Source organism: Thunnus thynnus, chromosome 5 (genome assembly GCF_963924715.1).
Source record: "Thunnus thynnus chromosome 5, fThuThy2.1, whole genome shotgun sequence".
Classification (NCBI taxonomy): domain Eukaryota; kingdom Metazoa; phylum Chordata; class Actinopteri; order Scombriformes; family Scombridae; genus Thunnus; species Thunnus thynnus.
This window is the reverse complement of record NC_089521.1, coordinates 26624361-26647438: the sequence shown is the minus strand read 5'-3', so window position 1 is coordinate 26647438 and position 23078 is coordinate 26624361. Positions and strand designations below refer to the sequence as shown.

At 40.1% G+C, this 23078-nt stretch overlaps 1 protein-coding gene across 1 annotated transcript; it reads left to right on the top strand.

Moving 5' to 3' along the window:
* Positions 1 to 755: 755 nt before the first annotated feature.
* Positions 756 to 22781, top strand: snx33 (sorting nexin 33). Its single transcript, XM_067590402.1, has 2 exons — positions 756 to 3123; positions 19994 to 22781. The coding sequence occupies exons 1-2, from the start codon at positions 1692 to 1694 to the stop codon at positions 20245 to 20247; spliced, it is 1686 nt and encodes a 561-aa protein (XP_067446503.1). The 5' UTR covers positions 756 to 1691; the 3' UTR covers positions 20248 to 22781.
* The last annotated feature ends 297 nt before the right edge of the window (positions 22782 to 23078 follow it).

The following is a 23078-nucleotide window of genomic DNA, read 5'->3' as shown; positions in this document are numbered from 1 at the left end:
TGTAACAATATATCATGTTTTATAAACTGATTATATGTTTTGTATGTAAAGTCTAAAACTTAAGCATAGCTGTTAAATAAATGTAGTGGAATAACACGTACAATATTTCTCTCTGAAATACAGTTGAGTAGAAGTATGATGTAGCATAAAGTACAAGTATCTCAAAATTAGTGCTCTACTGCATAATTGACCTTTCCTCTGACTCTGTGTTTGTATGCTTTTATATCAAATGGTGCTATAAAAACTACATTTTATCGTAAACTTGAACATCTTGTGGTTAAGAGATATTTGATCAAAGTGTGAACTAGGGAAACATAACAATACAATGACGGGTTTCGTTAAAAAAAAGTCTGATTGCTCTGTTGTCAGATTATCAAGGCTATAATATACTAATGTATTTAGGAAGCCAAAGTCACCAACACATATTACTACTACTAGTAATTCCATGGGCTTACTACTAGGCCTACTAACCTACAACAACAACAACAACTACTACTACTACTACTACAAATAATAATAATAATAATAATGATAATAATAATAATGATGATGATGATGATGATGATGATGATGATACTAGATAATAGCTATCATTATCATTATTAACTTCATTATAATTCCTACCTACTTTAATCCTCATTACCATAATTTGTAGCCTGATTACATTAACTATGCCCTGGAAGTTGTGTCCTGTGTTGTAGGTTATACTCTGTTTCTTCTGTTGGGGGCGGTGTTGAGCCAGTTTCTCCTCTTTGAAAGACTATAAAGGAGCTGATGAAAAAAAGGCGAACTTGCCTTCAATTGTCCAAGCCTAACGTCATGGAAAGTGTTACTTTGTTGCAGCGGGCACAGGAATAAACCCAAAGAAATAACACCGGCCCGTGATGCGTGTTGATACTCTGTAGACTGAGATTGTTTGGTTGCTGATTCTGCTTTTTGTTTTACTTGGAGGGTCGACTGAAGATGCGCAGGAACCTGTTTACAAGGAAAACGCAGCAAGTTTGTGTCTGAGGGAATGCGGAGCAGGCTCAAAATGCACAGGGATACCATTACTCATCCCTCTGCTTTTCTTCACGTCAGGCCACTTTTTCAAGGAAATATTTTCACCCAGGATCATTTCTAGGCTGAGAAACAAGTGTCCGATAAAGTGAACAACGCGAGGTTTGCAGTCCAGTTTCTGGGGATTAAAACCACCGTCGGTGATTTTGCAGGAGCTTTTTTGGTGAAACCAGCTTTGTTTTTGAACCTGTTTGTGATGCGAAAGGAGGTACATTCTTATTCAGCTAGGAGGGAGTTCATGTGTTATAGAGCATTTATATGCTAAAGTTAATGTTCAAACTTCAAATTGAAATAGTTATTAAGACAATAGAGCGATGCCCTCAAGGGGCTGAGGATGCCTGTGGTATTTTAGGACATTTAGATTGTTTTGGCGGATGTCAGTAATTTTCTTATGTAACTGTTGACTTCTCCTTTGTTCACTGAGTATCGGGTCATAAAATTTTAATAGGCTATCTTGTGCTGTTGCACACCTGATCCAACAGCTGCCATGTAATTTGAGAAAAGTTTAAATATTACAGTGAGCTAGTGTCAGATGTTTCCAAAACAGCATGCATCAAGACAGTAGCATCAGTACAATCTAGGCACTATGTGCATGTAGAAGTTTCTGCTTTAGGACCCACTGGAGTATCAAGATGTCAGTGAAAGCCAAAGCCATCTATACGTTTCAAAGTGAAAACAAAGAGGAGATCAGCATTCAGGAGAATGAGGAACTGGTTATCTTTGATGAGAACTCAGTGGACGGCTGGTTTCAGGGGGAGAACAGCCGAGGGGAGAGGGGTCTCTTCCCAGCATCTTATGTGGAAATTATTCGCACTCGTTCAAATTCTAACGTGACTGACTGCTCCATCAGCCCGGCAGGCTCTTTAGGAAATGACTCCTCCTATTTCCCCTCAACTCCAAACACCACTCTTCACATGCAGCAGAGTTACTATGACGACGACGATGATGACTGGGATGACTGGGACGACAGGTCCACCGTTGTGGATGATACCGACCACAGTAGGAGCCCTGGTGCCAATGGACATCCCCATCAGAGCCCACTGTCCAACAACCCCAATGTATACTACCGGGCTAAACCGCATATGGAGAGACAAGACAGCATCTCCAGCTCAAGGAAAGGCAGCATGGTGGGCAGGAACTTGAACCGATTTTCCAGCTTTGTCCGCTCAGGGGTAGAAGCCTTTGTGCTGGGTGATGTACCCATGATGGCAAAGATAGCTGAATCATACACCATCGAGATGGGTGCCCTGGGGCCCCAGTGGAAGGAGAGCCCACAGCCTTTCTCCTGCTCCGTAGAAGACCCCACAAAACAGACAAAGTTCAAAGGCATCAAGACGTACATTTCGTACCGGGTCACGCCAAGCCACACAGGGCGTCCTGTCTACAGGCGCTACAAACACTTTGACTGGCTGTACAACCGCCTACTGCACAAGTTCACTGTGATCTCCGTGCCTCACCTGCCTGAGAAGCAGGCCACGGGGCGATTTGAGGAAGACTTTATCGAGAAGCGGAAGAGACGACTGATACTGTGGATGAACCACATGACCAGTCACCCTGTCCTCTCCCAGTATGAAGGCTTTGAGCACTTTCTGATGTGTGCTGACGACAAGCAGTGGAAGCTGGGCAAAAGACGAGCTGAAAAGGACGAGATGGTGGGCGCCCATTTCATGCTGACCCTCCAGATCCCTAACGAGCACCAGGACCTTCAGGATGTAGAGGAGAGAGTCGACACCTTCAAGGCCTTTGCTAAGAAAATGGACGACAGCGTCATGCAGCTCACACATGTTGCCTCGGAGCTGGTGCGTAAGCACCTGGGTGGATTCAGGAAGGAGTTCCAGCGGCTGGGGAATGCTTTCCAGTCAATTAGCCAGGCATTCATGCTGGACCCTCCCCATAGCTCAGATACCCTCAACAACGCCATCTCCCATACAGGCCGCACCTATGAGAACATTGGAGAGATGTTTGCAGAGCAACCTAAGTATGACCTCTTCCATATGCTGGACAAGCTGTCTCTCTACCAAGGCCTGCTCGCCAACTTCCCAGATATTATTCATCTACAAAAAGGTAATGAACTCAGCAGTTTAAGTGTGTGAGAGATTTCTCTGTTGTCTTTATTCACGCAAACTCCAGTGAAGTGGAATAACACATATAAAATAGTAAAAAATGATAATAACGATAACATCCTTTGTCAACATGGATGTTCAGATGCAATCTTCTGCTTCCACCGTTGGTTCTCCATCTCCAACCTTCAGACCAAATCATTAGGTTGATCAGAATTTAGGTTTTTATTAGAAGATGTTGCGTTGAAAGAAGAATACTAAATACTGAAACAGCCACAAATGTCTGAAATTCTGTATCAAGATGTTGAGTATGGTGCTGTAGCATCCCTACAGTTGAGACAAGAACAACTATATGGGAAAGTGTAGCGAAAGCTTCAGTCAGTCAGTCCTAGTTTAGAAAAATAGAGAACATGTCTGCCAATAGGAACTGTGAACATGTCAATCTGTGCTCATTATTTTGTTATGGATGACTGATTAGGTCAAGCTTTGCTTCCAGCATCTCAGTTCCTCCCCTCCCCTCTCTACAGACACACACCTTTTGAAATCCATAATGAAACATGGTGTTGGCCTGTTTAATGTGTCAGTCTTGGATGAATATTAGGTCAGCATTTTTGCCTGCAGCATCTCAGGTCATTTGCTCCACCTCCTTGACCCCCATCCACCCAAACACGCACAAAAAAACACACATATTGTGGGTGTGTTTTTTGTTGTTGATCGTAAATTCCTCTGGGCTTTGTTCAAAACTTTAATGAGACAAATGGGATCTAGAGCTCTCCTCCAGTATAATATTACAACCAACAACCATGATGTGACAAGGAAACTTGAGTAACATTGGCAGGGAGTGGTGTATGGACTGAGCAGCCAGAATAAGCGCCAGGTTATCAGGTTGCGTTCATAATCTTTCTCATCTTTATTAAGTTTTTGTATTTATCTGTTATATAACCAATAACCAGTTGAACCCATGAATCAATGGTAAAATTACAGCTCATATTTGAGTGAACAAGAGCAGATTGCAGTTTCTCAGGAACAGACAAAGAAGTAATCCTTCAGATTTATTTTCGTCAGCAGTTAACTTTCCAACTTGCAGAGATGATGTCTCAGTCTTTTTCTTCACAGTTAGTCATGGGTAAGGTTTCTGTAGGAAACATTCATTTCTGTGGTTGTCTGATCAATATACAGTACATATCGATACTGACGCCACTACCCAATTCATCTATTATTTACATCAGATGTAGTTTTGTTGATGCTGCCAGAAATGTAAATGACTTCCTGGTCATGTTTGTTTTAATTGTTAGGTATGTCCAACACACCTAGTCTGATCTGAGTGTCCTCCAATGAAGCCTTGAAGCTGTGCAACATTGCCACTGTTGTACATTTTGTTTGGCAAAAATGTACAACAGCAAAATGATATTGAAAAATTGTTGAATAGTGATAGACAGGAGTTTAAAATGAAATCATTATTTTGTGTCATTTAATTCATAATTCAAATAACTTGGTGTTTGCTTTCTTTAAAGTCTTAATGTACTCTGATTTTGTGTGGAACATCAGTGGATAAAAAAATGTCTTATGGAAAAACATCCACTGTGTTTCCTACATTTCACACACGATTAATCAACCATTGATTGTTAAGGTGGTTGTCTATTGATTAAGGAAATCTGCATCCCTATGTGGGCTCAGCAATCACCACCACTTATTATTCACAGCTGTAAATACCAACACGGGCAGGCAATGCTCTGAGCATTTACTGGACATTGTTGTACTAGTACCACCACTGGAATCAGTGACATATTTTACTCTAACGTGTTAGCATGATGATGTTAGATTAGTAACTTTGTCAACCTTAAATCATAAAGCATGCCTTTGTCCTGTAACTGTAACATTCCTGATTTGAATGTGATGTCACGGTTGTGTGTTTGACAGCTTATTTTCATAAACCACAAGGTACGATATTAGTCCTGGTGAGGTCTGCATCTCAGACGTCATCATCTGTTTACCTCGTAAAGTTTTTGCCCAAGACAGTCAGAGCACTGGCATATCGGCATTCTGTATCATCCCCCAAACAAACAACCATATGTGTTGATTGGGGTTTGTTCAGGAGGAAGGAAAAGGCAGCTACCAGTGAAGAAATATTGCTGCAAGTAAATGTTATTATCTCCTTCAAACAGCTGGCATTCATTATCACAGAGGTCATTTGTGATAAAATTCAGTCACATTTAGTCACTCCACCCTGGAATAAATGAGAAAAACAGACCCATCTGAAAGATATTAAAGGGTCAGACCACTCTAGTACAAAAAAATGCAGCATATTTTATTACTCAACCCTAGTGGTGATAGGACATGCACACAGGTTCAGTTCAGATGTGATTTTTCAAAGCACAGAGCACCACAGAGGAAAATCCTTTCCACCCCCATTACATTGGGTTAAGAGAGGTTGATATCTTGAAAACCTCAGCGCATAAAGCTTATCTCCTTGTGAATAAAAGAAGTAATACAATATTACTTTTTTTGGAGTCATTTATTCTGTAGAATTGATGCCAAATAGAAATTGATCAGGTATGTCCTGTGTAAAAGGCCAAACTTTTACTTTTAAATTAAAGTGATGCTAAAAGTACAGATTATAGAGTGACTGTTTGGAACATCTAATATTTCTGAAGATCTTTAGGAGAGCGGACAGCTGACCTTACATGTAATAACCGTGGCTATTTTGCGGAAGATGATGTCAACATACTCTTGCAGGTCATACATTGCTCCATGTAGTTTTGCTTTTTGCAGGTTATCTATACTCTATTCTTACCTTTTTATTTATTTTCCAAGATGGGTTATGTATTGAACCTCGACACTTGCCTGAAAGTTGGTATTCATTCATTAATTTGGTCCTTTTTAGCACCAACTATAATATGTCTGTACCACTGAGTATTGAAAACTCTAATGTCTTGTTAACTTACTATTTAATCAAATAATTCTTGATTTTAATAATTATTTTTGCCAAGTTCGGGCTATTTTAGGTTGGTTAAGTTCTTGAGATAACATCTAAGAAGTTTGTTACTTTATAAAATGCTTTTATTCTTCGAAGCAAGGTATTAAAAACAGTGTAATTTATGAATCTGTACAGAAACTAGCGAAGAGACCACAAATACTGTATAGGAGGAGGTTGAGCAGCGGTGTTTTTGTGCAGGCAAAGACCTTTTCCCTCTGCTGAGTCTTCCCTGTCGGTCCAGACAACTTTCCTTGATGTGACTTGTGTTCTGCTGAACCAGATACAGCTGTGGCAACACGTAGAACACACAGAACTGAGGTCAACCTTTTCCGGTGCTCTTCTCCTCCTCCTCCTCCTCCTCATCTCCTCATTGCTTCTTTCCTGCCTGACTTTCCCCTTCGCTGAGGTCTATAGGAGCTGGCTTTTAAGTGTGATCCTGGTGAGCCTGTGAACTGCAGGAATGTTAACCATGTTTGAGATGTGGTGTTAGGCAACGACTGCATGTGGCCTCGATAAAAGGGATCAAGAGAGGAGAAGGTTTTGGCTAATGTCAAAAAAATGTCAGAGTGTGTGCAGCTTACATCTCTATCTCCTCTTTTCTCTGTCCAGTTTAGGCTTTTCCTCAACTGATGTTTGAGTCTCTTTCCTTTTGGACTCTGCTGTTACTCAATCTGCAAGTCAGTCTATCACAAATGCTCTACCTCTGTTTCATTATCCCCGTCACGTCTGTCTGCTTCTTTTCATCTTTTACCCCGCTGTTTCCCCCTCAAGACACCCATATCAGAACTGTCAAAGTCTGTCTGTGCAGCTGCCCTGGTTTCAATAAGAGCAGAGAAAATCTAGTCTGGTCCATGGGCTTGTATTCCTGAGAGTGCACTGCTTTGAACCTCTGCCAAAACTCCCCCCATAGTTAGACTTTGATCTCATTTGAATACAATTGAAAATCTTGATCTGAAGGGCTAATTGCATTGTTACAGAATAAAGGGCCTCTGATGCTTTTGTGTGAGGGTACATGTGAACATTACCCGCTGCAACCGCGCTGCCTGTTACAATTACTTGTTTGTTGGTTATCCTGGTGTCTGAAATTTATGGTGCTGTCTCCTCTTGAATGATTAGTATTTATTTTGAGTAATTTTACATAATCATAACCTGAGCATGTGTTGGTTTGGTATCAATCTAGTCTCACAAAACAAATGTGTTGTCTAGAAGTTAGGGTCCATCGATAGCAACTGTTACAGGTATTTGCGTGAGTAAAGCAGGTATCATGTTCTGTAGATTTTGTACCTGGCAACAACTGACGCACTAATCTGAGCTAAAGCTTTGATCCAACACAAAAGAGAGCACAATAGAGTGAAACCAACCCAACCCTTTTGTAGGTATGAGACCGACCTGATCTGATCTGATCACATGTTGCCTAAGAGGAAATCTGAGGCGTTGGAGGATCTGTTTCACCTGTGTCCACAGAATGACATGTTGAGGAAAGTAAGGCAATAGTGACTTCAACTATTTTGGACAAACCAAAAAATATGAATTTATATTGTGGGATTGTTAGAAAAGGCCACACTGGAGTCATTATAGTGAAGAATCCCGAAGCAGAAGGTTATAAATATAAAACCAAAGCAAAAGACAACAGCTGTTTCCTTTTAATCTTTTTTTATTTTTAAATTATACTGCTATAAAGCATTGAAAGTATGGGCCTTTTTTTTCCTATCTTTATTCAAGAGTGTGGTCTTTCAATTTGAGAGCATGGTTTTTTTGATTTCACGTTCAGATTTTGTAATTCTTTCCCTCAAACTGCACAGGATGCTCTTAAGAAGTAAAGCGGCGTATGTGCCCGCAAGGAGGAGGGGATCGTTTCATTGGTCAACTCTACACCTGGCATTTTATTGGTCGGGGCATTTTGACAGGGTTATTGCACAAAAAAAATCCAAGACTAGAGCAGAAATCTGTGAGCAGACATTTCACGAGCACACAGAAGCAGCCTGAGGAGGTGCGAGGAGAAGGGCTGAAGCTGGAGCGCAGGAAATCAAGTAACAATGTGTCTGAGTACAAGCGTACAGATTGAGCAGAAGCAGAGCAAATCTAAGCGTAAGCGGGGACTATTTGAGTGGGTTTTGAGGGGGAAGAATGACAAAATCTGAAAGTGAAATCAGTAAATTATGCTCTCAAATCGAAAGCCCACGCTCTTGAGTAAAGATATGGGGGAAAAAAAGCCCCATAAGAAAAGGTGTTGTTTGCCTTTTCTTTCCTCCGCTGTTGCTGATAGTGGGATAAAACCTACTGTGAATCACACCAGAGCAGAGCATTATTCAGTTTAAGAATGACTTAGCTCCCCCTGGGACGCCTCCAGCGTGCCAGTCAGACTTCTAATCTGGACAAGAAGTGAGTTTTCCGCCATATGGCAACACATTACAAAACCACTTGCAGATTCTATCAGTTTTAAGGAAAAGATATTCTGTTGCCAGTTCTGAAGAAATGTGTGTGCCAAATGCCCCCTTGATCTCGCATTGCAACTTAAAGTTTTGGGATTTTGCCTGCATGCACACATGAATGTCTATTTATGTTTTGTCTATTTAGTTCTCCGTATTGTTTCGTTTTTCAAAGTGCTGACCAGGAGCATATGGCGTGTTTATATGGTCTCACAAACATGTTACGGATTAACATTCCATACGCTGGTTGTAACACACAAGAAAATACCACATTGTCAGCAGGTAGACAAAACCTCAATCCGTGGAACCAGGCTTCGGTTTCAGAGGCGTGCAGTGGCCCAGTTAAGGCACCTTTTGAATGTTGATTGTATGTTATTTTGTTGGCTACAGTCCCCTTAGCTGACTGTGGTGACTATGGAGAGCAAATGTTTTCTCTCTCTCCTGTTTGCGTACTCATAAATCTCGACAAAGGCTAGGCCCTCGTCTTCACTGTCTATCCACATGCTTCTACATTCCTGTCTATGTTGGCCCAGTGCACTGCTGTTTCACACTAAAGGAGATTACAGATGTCTCCAAGAACTCACTGCCACCGCCTCCCTCCTCCTCCTCTCAAAGAACCACAGATTTTGTGGCATTAGAAAAAAGGTGGTAAGAGAGGAGGCAGCTGATATCACAAAGACTAGCACCATGATCTGACCTATGTCATTTTTATATTCTGTTCCGTTCACGTAACTTACTTTAAGTGAACATTCCCAGATAGCGAAATTGCTGTGGCCCACACCCGACACTTTTGGCACCTTCGTACGGCCCACATACCGCGTGGAATGATGGCACTTGGGCGGTCCGCTCCTGTTTCCCAGATCTGAGCCACAAGCAAGCCATAGCAATGCCGTATGTCAACCAAGAAAAACCAGATAGACCAAAACTGGTCCACATCCAGAATACACATAGCCAAGAGCACAGTATCTTTGCCAAAAAAGGCCCACATTCTATTTGGGATATTTTGGCCATATTTGCTATTTTTCAGGCTCACATCCATTTTGTCTGGGACAGAAGAAGGCCAGCAGTGCCACATCATTGCCTGGCGCAGCCCACTTCCGTATGCTATCTGGGTTAGAGGCACCTTTCAGTGCAGTCTGCCACAACACCACCATCGAGTGTGACCTCATTTAAAGTAGAGTTTGGTTATGGCGGGTGATTTTCTGTATTTTTCTTGTCAAAGAATCTCATGTGCAGAGCAAACCGACAATTATTATTATTATACTTATTGTTATTAGTCTTTGTAGCCATTTCTAAAAAAAAAACTACTGTCTTTGTCGTGAAGGAACTTGTCACCCATTGCAACAGTGTAGCTCATTGACATGTTTTTAATTGTTTTTGGACAACAACGGAGGTCTATGGCACAGAGGAATAAGATATATCAGGCTCTGCACATGAGATTTGTTGACAATATAGCCATATCCATAACGTCTCTCTGCCAATGTATCAACAGAAACTGGACATAATGCTTTACAAGGGTTCTGTAAGTCAGTATATCATGGATAGCTACCTAGCCTAGCTGACCTCCTATTTTTAAACTAGTCATAATTCAGCCTCCTCACCTATATCAATGAAAACACTTCATTGGCATCGGCTCTGGCCAAAAAGAGAGGGGTTATCATCATGTACGCACTGTGTTAGCCAATCAAACCTTTGATTGACTGTTTGATTTTACTGTTTGACTCGCAATCGTTGAGAAAGGAGATAAAACAATCGTCACTAGGAGAACATGAGACTTGTAAAATTCTATCTCCTAATTTGATAATTTGAAGGTGACGTGAAGTGTTTTCACATCTGATAAGCCTTCAACTTCTTTACTCAAGCTTGATTTCCTGGATTGTCTCACAGATAGCAACACTAATGCAGCCCTTTGCATTTTTTTTAAAAAGCTACTCTAATGAATGTTTTATACTAAAAATGAATGTCTGCTCGTAGGATCCAGCATTTTTTCTTGGTCTATAAAAGTAAGAATATCTTCGCTATTGCTGTCACAGTGTTGACCATTTTCTAAAAATATGCCTCTTGCAATGTTTCCAACTTCGTGGAAGTACAACGCTAAATGGCTGGAGTGCCCCAGTAATTGGAAAACTTGGAAAGTACAATGCATTTGTCTGTATATTTGTTACTATAACCCTGTGATACACTGGCAGCCTGTCCAGTATTTACATACCTCTCATTCAAGCTGAGTATCACAACCCTGAAAAGGATAAGCTTTTTTAGAAAATGGGTAGATGGATTGCTAGTAAGTTAGCCTGTTGATGCTCCAAGTGCTGGCATGGAAAATAGAAGTTATTGCCATCTGCATTTGTTTATGTTTGGTTCTATTCATTCTTTGGCATCAGGTTCACCTGTTAGCTCACTGATAAATTGTTTTCTTGGCTCTTTCTATTGGGAAAATAAGATTTTTACCTCCAGTGCAGCTAAAATAAAGCTAAGCTAGCCCATACTTATTCTGTCTCTGTCTTGCTAGTAAGATGAAAGATTGTAAATGTCTCATTAGTTTTTAATCTTTTCACTCCCACAACAAGAATTAAGCTTTAAGTGTCAGAAAGACTCTGGGTGACTGCCAACTGTAGCTGCAAGTCCTGGTAACGCTAACATGATGCTTGGGGTTGGCATGGAGACATCATCCCTCTCTGGTCTTTTTATTGTGTCATGATGTTGTTGTGTGTGCATTGCCAAGCAATCTTTAAGGTTGAGACAATGGAAAATCCTAAGTAAAATTCTGATCATCCAAACCTCTTCTTTTTTTTTTCTCAAAGGAACATCTGTTGCATAACCCCCCCCCCAAAAAAAGTCTGATGTTGCAAAATGATTTACCATCACACTCAACCAGAGTCAGATTTCAGGACATCCCAGCTTATAAAAGAAATTAAGAGAAATTAAATTTGACTACACAAAGGAATTATGATGTCACAGTGAATGTTGACACAGGTCATTTGTTTTATGTGATTTTTTGATGACAACTGATTATTATTATTTTCTTTTTTCAACGTTTGAACTTTGTGAGGTCGTTGGCTGACTTTGAAAAGCCTATGTTAAAACTTGTAATAAAGCCAGTCGTTTTGTTCCAAATGGCAGCTGAAAATCCCAAATATTTTTTCTCAATGGGGAGTTCAGCTCATGATTTCAAACTGACAAAAAAACCTTTGTTTTCATTCAAATGTAGGAAACCTGAGCGGAAAAGTGGATGATGTAAATCCTTCTGCAGATGAATATTGTGAGATAAACATGAGTCTGTTATCAGTGGTAATGAATTACACTTCCCTTCAAGTTCAGTGCTCAGCATATCCTACAAAAAAACAGACATGTCTTGATAGCAGCATGTCTGACACAAGCGTTGATTTATAACACCATCTGCGGAAACGTGAAATATAAAACAGTTTTAGATCAGATTCTCCCTACACGTAAAATAAAGAACATCTGTCCAACATCTCTTCGCATAGCTTCAGTTAAGAGCTTCGATGTGAGCTTTGGAGCAGGCGGTTATTGTAAGCGTCATGTCTTATTTCTGTGCATAATAGTTCATTAAAGTCATCAAGTAGTGGATGTGTGCAAAGTAGGATAGAGAGTGCAGAGGAAGTTGTCGGGTCACAGGTTAAGTATTTTTGGTAACTAGTTCTCCGTGCATGCTAGAGAGGGTGGTTCTGTTTTGAATATTCTTCATTTCTTAAGTAATGAAAAAACAAAAAAAATGGAAATATTTGGTTTAGTTTACAATAATCAATCTTCAGAGTAAAAATATTGCCAGAAAATAAATGGACAAAGGATATTTGAGATGTCTAAAATTGGTTGTGAGCACATTCCAGCTCAGGACAGTTCTCTTTTTATCTGTATATCTGATTGGCTGCTGTAAACACTATTACTGTTAGCTTACTCAGCAGTGGGGTTTTTTTCATGTTTGTGTATCCTCAAGGCTTTTAGACCCACTTTAAACACTGGCAGAGTCCTCTTGACCCTGTCATGCATTCTTGAAGCCATGTCTCAGTTCCTCTTCTCTTCTCTTCTCTTCTCTTCTCTTCTCTTCTCTCCTGTCCTCTCCTCTCCTCTCCTCTCCTCTCCTCTCCTCTAGCTTTCCTTTCTTCTACTGTCAGCTCTTTTGCACACTGTTGTTTATGTCTTTCCCTTCCTTTTCTTTTCCTTTCCTCCACTCCATCAAGCTTGACCGGTCAAACCAACATTTAAAAAGGGGAAATTTTGTAAAATGAATCACTTTCAAAGAAATCGCAGCCGTCAGCTGATTCATTTTGATACATGAGCTCGCCTTTGAGAGAACGGAGAACCAGAGAGTCCGAAAGCAAGGATGTTATCGAAGCTAATTAGCTGTGTTGCTCCATCCACTTATATTTAACCCCTTCCTTGTCAGAGTATAAACTGCTTCATACACGAGGAATGGTTTGCAGAGTAATTAGACATGAGTCAATGGTACAAGTACATCTTTTTAATAAAATGTGTGAGCTTATTATAGAGACCGAGCTAACTAGTGATGATACTCAGTTAGCAAGCCAGCTAGCTCAGAGAGGATGAATGATTGTACAGTCGCTGCCAGTGGGGAGTAAATAGCACAGTAGAGTGAAAATAGAAAGAAGCTTGGAGAGCTACTGTGACTGACTAGCGCTAGCATGTTCCTGGCTTGTTTGTGTGGTAGCTGTTAGCTCACTAGCTACAGTGGTTCAACTAACCCAGCAGGTAGTTCCCATGGATGTATTATAGGAGATGGATACTGGACTCTGCTTATTCACTTGAATGAATATTGCTCGCTCAGTGCATAAGCCAAAAAACTTTTCTAGCTTTTGGGTTTGCTTCATGTTGTGCGGCTCACTGCACACGCGTATAATAGTGTTTCTCCTGCTGGTCCCATTGACTTTACATAGGGATATCATCACACAATTCAAAACCACTATCCTAGGCATAAATATATATATATAGCTCCTGGGATAAATAGGCAACAAGGCTGAATGGTGCCCATAGACTGTATATAAAGATGGGCATAGTGAAGTGTGACATCACCCATTGTTTGCACTGGAGCCGGTTTGAAGCCCAGAGTTGCTGCTTATAGTCAGTGCCATACTACCTCAGACCAAAGCGAATGATAGCTCACTGGGGTGCACACTTGAGCTAATGTTAGCTACTTTAGCTCACTTGTGCTAACAGATGCAGGTATCATGATCAACTAATGGCAGAAGTGGGCATCTAAAAAAAAAATGACTTAGTACTTCTAGAGTAGTTGAGCCTTTTTGAATGGGAGTCAAATGGAGCCAGCATCTAGCAGCCGTCGGTAGCATTTCACTTCAAGGTACTTCCGCATTGGCTTCAAGCTGTGGTAGTTGTATCCAGCCGTCTTAATATTCCCTGTGTTCCCACGCTTTTAGGCATGCACATATTTATTTTGCTGTTACACTTTCTGGCATGACAGGGACTCGCCTAAGAGAGTACACATCTTCTAATGAGCCTTTTCCTTTGCTATTTAAAATCACATTTTTTTACAGATCACTAGAGAACAAATATCTCTTCAGTTCACTGTGGTGCATGATACAGACGTCAGCCCCTCTGCAAGCACACTCACACACAAACACACACATCAGAGCCTTCTACTAATGGCCACTGTTTTGTGGTGACAATCCTCATTTGTCCTCAGTTGAAAAATGTTACTGTTTACTCGTCTGCAGATCTAATGTAGGATCTACTAATCCGTCACGTTAGTTCTTTGTGCGTTCTAAGTCTTTGAGGCAAATTAAGAGATTTGTTTATTTTACAGTTCACTCAGGAATCTTTTTCTTGTTTCTCAAATTTGAAATTGAACACTACACCACCTTTTCTAATCTGTATTTTGACATGATGAAAACTGTTTTTTTAGACTTACAGTATCTTAACATCTTCTTCTTCTTCTATACATGAGTAATGGCTGTTTTTGTCAGTTAGTTTACCAAACCACGGCACATTATCTTGGATTTGAACTTGTAATGCCATCATCTGCCAAATATTTTCCTTTTTACTTATGAAAGAGAGAAATTTTGCCAAGTCTTAAAGGAAAAATGGGTGGTGTTGTGTGTTTTGTGGTTTGCACTGAAGCAGTGAAGTCATTACATACTAGTGGCTCTGCTTTCACATATTAGCCCTGTACTGTTTCACTCCCACACACATGCACTCATTGACAGGATTGTGAAGCAATAAACGATTTTCTTTCTTAATTGGAGATTTCATTCAATTTAACCTCAAAAGAGGAAGCGAAAAGTATAACTTTTTGAAGAAAGCATATCTTGATTTTGTGCTGGTCATCTCAGTTCATCCCTAATAGTTTCTTCATGTCTGTGTTTTGGAAATATAAATATGATAGCAAGTACGAGTTGAAAGGGCTTATTTTTTTGTAAGAAAAATGAACTGTAAAACGGTGTGATTTGTCATATAAAAAGACATTTTGACTGTTTCTTCAGCTTATTAGTAGTCCTGATGAATTGAGTGATTCTACATAGGTCCTCCTATAGACAGTCCTTACAGTGCATGCCAAACTGTTGAGTGTCAACCCATGTTACGTTATTTTGATAGACTGTACACAGATTGTAGTGGTCAGCAGATTTACATAAATTGGCCTCGACAGAAGAGGCTCCACTCCACTTTAACGACACTTACACTTAAAGAGAAGGTGAAGCATCATTAAACGGGAAGATAAATTTAAAGAGCTGCGACTGGAACCATGGTCCCCGGTGAGACTGAATTAAAATTCGACATATTTGTCCTCAAAAATGCTGTGTGCAAATGTATGTATGTGTGGATCTTGCATGGTCATTGCAAGCCATAAGGAATAGAGAAATGCCATTAACACTATTACATAAATATAACATTATGACATACATAAGCACCCAAGCAACCCATACTGTAAACACTTCCTACTATCTTAAAGAGGCACTTCAAATGTAATGTTTGCTTCAGATGGCCAGAAGATATAGAGAAGAATTTCAACACTTCCTGATTTAGTCCTGCAGTGACCTCAGGACCCCCCTACCCGGGGGGGGGGGGGGGGGGCTGTGGGAATAGGGAATTTAGCAGATGCCTGAGTTCAGTCGCCCAGAGGATTGTGGTCATAGTTAATCTCGACCGTCCTCATTCTTTTACCGTCTGTCTCATACTCACACATACTGGACTGTAAAGCCTTCACTTTCTCTTTGTTGTTAGCTCTCCTGCACACTGTTGTCCTTTTTTTCCCCCTTTCCTTTCCTCTCCTCTCCTCCCACTATCACCGCCCACGCCTTCTTAATCCCCCACGGAGTACTAATATCCACCCAGCACAGACCCATGAAGCTGTCACATGTGAAATAGTTAAATTCTTTCTTTGGCCCCAGCCATGAAACATGCGGTAGCCAGTCTGGTTGGGTAAGATAAACAAATCTGGTAACTTTCCAGACCACTGGCTATGTATCATAGAGCATTTGTTAACCAGGGAAAAAGAGGCAGAAAGCCTATAGTGAGAAGGAGGGAGGTGGTTTGTTAAATAATGGTTAAACTACACATCTTTGCTTTTTATTCTGTCACAACTGTTCTTTTTGTTGCTTGTATTTTGCAGCTTTAATGGTAGAGTTTTGTGTCAAGTTAGAGGGGAGATGTCGCTGCAAGAAAGAGCACATCAACCTTTCTGCTGATTGAAAAATGTTGAGAGAGGAGTTGGATTTTAGAGTAGGAAACCTAAGCAGCTTTGGTTTTTTATTCTGTCACATTTTTACTTTTTGTAACTTGTATTTTGCAGCTTTAATAGTGTAGTTTTGCATCAAGTCAGATAGCAGATTTCACTGCAAGGAAGAGGACATCATGCTTTCTTTATGATGAGATTTTGTGTCGGTTCATCCAAAAAAATGTGGAATCCGCCCCCATTCTTCCCCCTCTCACAGTACACACACACACACACACACACACACACACACACACACACACACAACCACAACCCTCTTTCCTTTATGTCCTACAGACATGCTATCTGGTGATGCACATTCTCCTCTCATGTGGAAAACAGAATACATGAATGTAGGTCAGAGCCACAGACTTCGGTCTACACGCCTCTTCACTGGAACAGACTGGAAGTGCTGTTCATGCTTTCCCAGACTTCTGCCAGGAATTCCATACGAAATCCAGGACGGCATGAACTCACAGATACATTTAACGGATAAGACCTGTACACTGCAGCAGCAACATTAAAAGGCAGGGCAACTAGCTTGTCCGTACTAGTCTGGTGAGATAGATTATCTACACAATGTCCGACTAAAATCTGTCTGCAGACTGGTTTCAGGTTTTATGTGATTGAGACAGACTTACTAATCTGATGGGAAATGCAGTGTGGCGACATGCCATTGGGCTGCTACAGTATGTTCTGCCGATTGGAAAGTGACGTCATGGCAGTCTGGGTAAATGTGGTTACAACTTGTCCTCATCACACTGAAACTAGACGTTTGGTATGCAATGAAACAAAAAGTAATTGTGTGGTGTGTTCCCTGCTAAGGCGTACAGCTTTACAGTAGTTAACTCCTGGGAGGAAAATTACGATGTTGGCCTTTACTGCTTAACTGTTTTTTCATATAGCACAACATACAGTAATACAGACCCACACAAAGAGCAATAAAGATGTATCTGACTACAATTACCTTAAGTTTTGGGGTTTTATTATGAACTTTTTTATCACAAGCACATATTACAGCTTTCCAATTACTCTATACATCAGCTTGTTGTCATTAACATCAAATTGGGAGGTACTTTGCAAGTTTTTACACTGGTTTAGAATAGTATATGTTGAGCTGATGTAGTAAAATTAAAGGGTTAGTTCACCCAAATTCCAAAAAAAACTCATTTTCTCACTTATCTCTAGATAGTTTTGATGCTTAAAATATTCAACATCCAGTATGAGTGTCCCCATTACTCATGATAATCCCCAGAGCACACTCAATGTTTTTCATAGGGACTATTTTTTGGTAGAGAGTAGTTCCAATGGAAGTGATTAATGGTGAGTTCTGCAGTCACTGTTTTAGGGAAGTCATGTTGCTGTTCAATTTTTTTAATGTAATTTTTCAATATATTGACCACAAATAAAAATTCCCTCCTGTTTTATCTACCGGGAGATACGGACAATGAAATAAAACCGAAACTATGCACTCTGGATTGTTTTAAGACAAAGGTGGACAAGGTTGGAGAACGTGCTAGTGCAGTGTATACGGTCTGTGTGTGCACCTTTGGAGTGTCAAATCATGATTTGACAGATAAAAGTGCCCATAGGGATTTAAATTTTATACCAGGATGGAACAAAAAGATGAAAAATAAAGGTTGACGGTGATGGTGATTGTGATGGTGTTGATAATATAGGCCTGGGGCAATATGCTTATCTCCCAGTTCGATACTATCACGATTCTTTGGTGCCGATTCCATTCAGAATTAATTCTCGATTGAATAAATAGAAAAGGGAGCACTATTTTCAGTCTCTTGCTCCAGTATACTGTGTGCCAAACCATTCACTGGTGTCCTTAGTCCACTGAAATACAATATGAAACAGAGCTGACAGATAAGATAAATGGTGCGCAGCCTCTTTATTTTAAAACAGTTAATTTGTTTGAAAGCATTTTACAGTCTCCTGCCTGTATGACAATAACAAAATAAGGGAGAGGTGGAGTGCTCCGCTGTGTTCTTATTAACGTCATGTCTCCAGCAGTGGAGATCAGCCTCTCTGCTGCACTGTTAGCTCCAGGGAAAGCCATCGCAGTCCAACATGCTTTCTTCACCTCAGAGTTGGTTTGTTTAATGCTGCAGCGTGTGTTGGTCTCATCTGTTACTGCTGGAGTTTGCTACTCCGCTCTGCTAACAATAGTCTCTGAGTGACGGCGTAGAAAGTTTGTCTCGCAAAGGTTATTATTCAGTCATTAAATCAAAGCGTGCTCACAATTACTGCATTTTTTGAGCATGAACTACAAGATAACTCTTGCATGTGCGCGCTGTAGACTGTCCGGGTGCTGCGCTGCCCTCGCAGTTCAGTTCCGCCTTTTTCGTTCCGTCAACACCACGTTTTGTTTGCATTGTACAGCACCTTGTAACTGGTTTTGAAAGGTGCTTTATAAATAAAGTTTGCTTACTTACTTACTTACTTGCATGCCGGAATTTTCCACAAAGGCGGTGGCCAGTAATACAAAGGCAGCTCACCTTTGAGTGAGATAGACAGGTAAAACCCTGGCAAGGCTACATTCCAAGTGGTACGTGTTACGCCCTGCTCTAGGGGAGTGAGGGTGCAACTTAAGGACAAGAAGCAGAAAGCAAGATGCAAAAAGTGAGCAATTTATTGCTACATACAGTGAGTAGTATTTACATTCAGTGGGAAAGACCGTTATTTCTCAGTAACTCATTTAACCCTTGGTCAATGACACTGGATTTCAGGGTAAACCAGAGGCCAAAACATTTAACAAAACCAAACTATCTTACCAAAGCAAGGTCTGACTAATCCCTAAACAAATAAAAGGGAATAAACAAACGCCATTTACTAAACCTAATGCCCTAAACTATACAAAAAGATGAACAAGGAGGAACGGGGCTCCGCTGCCAACACCAACCCCTGGCGTCACCTCAAACCCGGACGTTAAATAGACCGGCATCTTGAACCAGCCAATCCGCAGCGGTTGCGGCACTGGAGTACAGCCAATCCGAGCTGGAACCGGCACCTGTCAATAAGCACACAGATCTTCAGAAGAAAAAAGAGCTCTGACTCTCTTAAAAACAATATTACTCAATACTCAGGGTTACACAATACACAGAAACAACATAACTAAGGCCGGGGCCATTCGTACATAAAATAATGTTTTTGTTGTATTTGGGTGGAGGCAGAAACCACATTAGAGCCCGACCAATACTGGATTTTTGGTGCCAATGCCGATATTAGCGAGTAAATAAAAATTCCAATATTGATAATCTTATATATATATATACAGAATATATACATAAACACACATTTTTTGCAATGATTCCTCAAATTTGGTTATCAAACACTTGTGACAATATGTGACATATGTATGTATATATTAAACTTGCATCAAGAAAAAGGATAAAATATTATTATGATATTTATTATATATATCATAAATATTATTATTATTATTATATAAAAAAAAACATTGGCGCATGTCAGACAACATATACGTTGATACCGATATATCTGTGATAGGCCAAGATCAGCCTTTAATGGCTGACTGACGATATATCGGTCGGGCTGTAGACCACATACTGCACCACAGAGGTAAATGTTTTAGGTCATTTGAGTGAACTGACCCCTAAACTGTCAGTGTAGCTTCTAACCTGATTACTGTTGCAATAAATTGTGCAATGACACAATTTACCAAAAGAGTGGCGTTTTGTGTTTAGAATATCACTTTGTTTTTAGAGTAATTAAACTTTTTTTTTTCTGAACCCAGGTGCCTTTGCCAAGGTGAAGGAGAGCCAGCGGATGACTGATGAAGGGAAGATGGACCAGGACGAGGCTGACGGCATTAGGAAACGCTGCAGGACGGTCGGGTTTGCCCTCCAGGCAGAGATGAGCCACTTCCATCAGCAGCGAGAGGTGGACTTCAGAGACATGATGCAGGCCTACCTCAGGGAGCAGATAGCCTTTTACCAGCGTGTTGTCCAGCAACTGGAGCGCACCCTGCGCATGTACGACTGTCTGTAAAGACATCAAACCGCTACCTGGTGCAAGATGCCAAAAAACACACACACAAGACAAAGGAAGGAAGGTCAACGGCTTGACTCTTTTTATCAAGGCCTTTTGTATTGGTCCTGTTGGGTTCAGTTTGAAAAGACTTGCATAGAAATGAAGCAGTAGTTACTGGAAAGACATTCAAAGCCAGTCATTCTTTCACTTTGATGGATTCAAAGACACGTTTCTTGTTATTTTAAAGACCTACTGTACCTTTTTATTTCTAAAATACACATCACGTCATAGGCAGTGTCACAGCATATTGTTTATTTTACATAATTTAAGGCGTTTGTAACGTTAAAATAAGAGTATAGGTTTCAAATTCATAGCGGTTTCTATAGTTGATTGTTCTATAGTGTAACACATTAAAGCCATGAAACGGGTTCTGTTTTGAAATTGTCCCCTTCTCTCCAACATCATGCACTTTGGCTCCTCCAGGGACTGATTCAACTTACTTCCAAAATGTAAAAAAAAATCAGAATATTCTGGTTTATTTAACAACGTCAAAGAAACATTCCATAACTTTTTTAAAGATTTTTTTTTTTTTTTAATTAAAGTCACTGATTTTTCTTGTTAAACGTGAAAAGGTTGTGTCCAAAAAAAAAGTGCAGCGTATACAGCATAGTAAAGAGAACCGTCACCATCGCCTCTTCCGGTTCATGTCGAGGGCTCGATCTGCTCAGGTGAAACACTGACTTAACTTTGCACCATGTGGAGGACTCACTGATACTGAATGTCATTCAGTTTCATTTCCTTACTTTTTGTCATGAAGTAAGTGCCTTAAAGGATCCGAGGCATTCTGAAGATTGAAATGGACCGTTTGTCTGTAGCGTGGCTTGTTTTACCGAGCAAATTGTTGGAATGAGTTGTGTTTAAGAGACAAGTTTGCACACGTTTTTATATACTAGTGGGTCATAGAGTGTATGTGGTTGTGTTGATGTGTGGGTGAGCGAGTGAAATGAGTCAACTACTGTGCTGATCAATTCCCTTTCCTATGGTGGAAAAACAAAAAAATTTGCATCTTTATATGTAGCAGCAGGTTCAGCTATTATGAAAAATAGGGTTTGTGTGAGGCAGAACATCGACTTGGCATTTCGTTGTTTATATTACATCACTTATTTGACTTCCTAATACCAGAGTTTTTGTTTTCATGTAGTCTGGGTCAAAAAGAACAGAATGTTTTGATGTTAATTATCAAGTATTTTTAAACCACATAGTCATGCACAAAGAAAACTACTTTATATCAATCAGATTGTTTCTACTCTGTAGCTGTAATAACTTCGTAATCCGTAATCCATACTCCTTTCTTTGTGTACTCATTTCTCCACACTGAATGAGATTGAATTGAGGATTCAAATCACTCTTGTCAGCGTTTATTACCAAATGAGTTGTTCCAGTAACATTACTCATCCTGTTTAACAAGAGAACAATTTCATGGCAGCGGTTTGACGAGACTATCTTTAGCGTCGTGTCGACCTTAGAGATTTATGTGGAGCCTGCGCTGCGTTTATAAGCATTACCTCAAGAAGTGTAGGGAATGTTTTTTTGTGAGTTCGACATGCTTTTTTTTTTTTCTTCAAGCCATTCCTAGGTGCGAGACACTGATTCTTCACTGGGATGGAAGAGGGTTTGATCTGTCAGTGGTGTATCTGGGTGTGGATGAAAATTGAAATGAAAATTAGTTTTTGTCAAATCTCTGCCTGGTTCCTGTGAATTTCAGTCTGTTTTAAGTCAGAGCCTTATTATGGTTCTCTCATAACAAAGGAGTGCTGATTCAGAGTCCACGTTTCTCAGTAAACAAATGGTCTGTGTGTGTGTGACTCAGATGAGTGTTGTCTCAGTTACTGGTACTGTTCATTCCACATCTGCAGCCTTTTAACTCTTTGCTGTCTATATGTGGTGGTGTTTTTTGTTTGTTTACTTTTGAACAAACCTTTGCTTTTCATACGTAAGCTTTTTTTTTTTTTTCTGTCAGCATTTGCACTTGCAGTTTCTCCAAGACCAAAGAAGTCAGACATTTTCTACTGGGCTTCCTATTTTTTTTTTTTTTTTTTACTCAGTTCGGTTGTAGTGAATTAAATTTGCTCTCTGGTTTTGTAATTGAATCTGTTCTACTCTGAGGAAAATGTGCAGACAGCATTTGGAAAGACTTAAAAAAAAACATTCCACAAAGAAACTATAAAGGACACCAAAGGCAAAGGCAGATTCTGGGCAAAATGAAAAGTGCAAAAGGAAGAGTAAAAATCCATTCAAAGTGCTTGCTGCTCCAAACAGGTTTCGTAATGACACTTTACTCTCATGTTCCAAAGCTGCATGATGAGTTAAATGTAAGGCATTTCACACAGGTGACTGTTTTTAACATGGATGTGTGACCTGGAGAGTTGCAGGGACTTTATAATTTAGTTTCAGTCTCTGAAATAACAGATGGTGATTGTCAGTGAGTAATTTGTCACTTGATTTAAGGGAAGGGGACATAAAAAATTGAATAAAAATGATGGTGATCGCTGTCTGACTTTGTCATCTTTGTGGATTCATGTGTCTGAAATATCAACCAGCAATCAAGTTTTCACACACACATAATATCTGGACTATTTAGGTATTCTGTTTCATAGTTGGAACATGTGTTATTTTATTTACAATAACCCACATCTCAGATTTCGGAAAACACAAACACTCACGTAAATCCGGGACACCGAATGAACATTTATTCATCACGTCAGGATATTTGTGAACAGGATGTGATGACACATACAAACAGTTTGTGTTGAATATATCCAATACGAAGATAGCTGGGAGCTGTTTAA

Excerpts from the sequence above, each read along its gene's own strand:
- snx33 (XM_067590402.1), top strand. The coding sequence starts at position 1,692 with ATGTCAGTGAAAGCCAAAGCCATCTATACGTTTCAAAGTGAAAACAAA. Across the intron at positions 3,124-19,993 it reads TATTATTCATCTACAAAAAG|GTGCCTTTGCCAAGGTGAAG; the intron begins GTAATGAACTCA and ends TTCTGAACCCAG.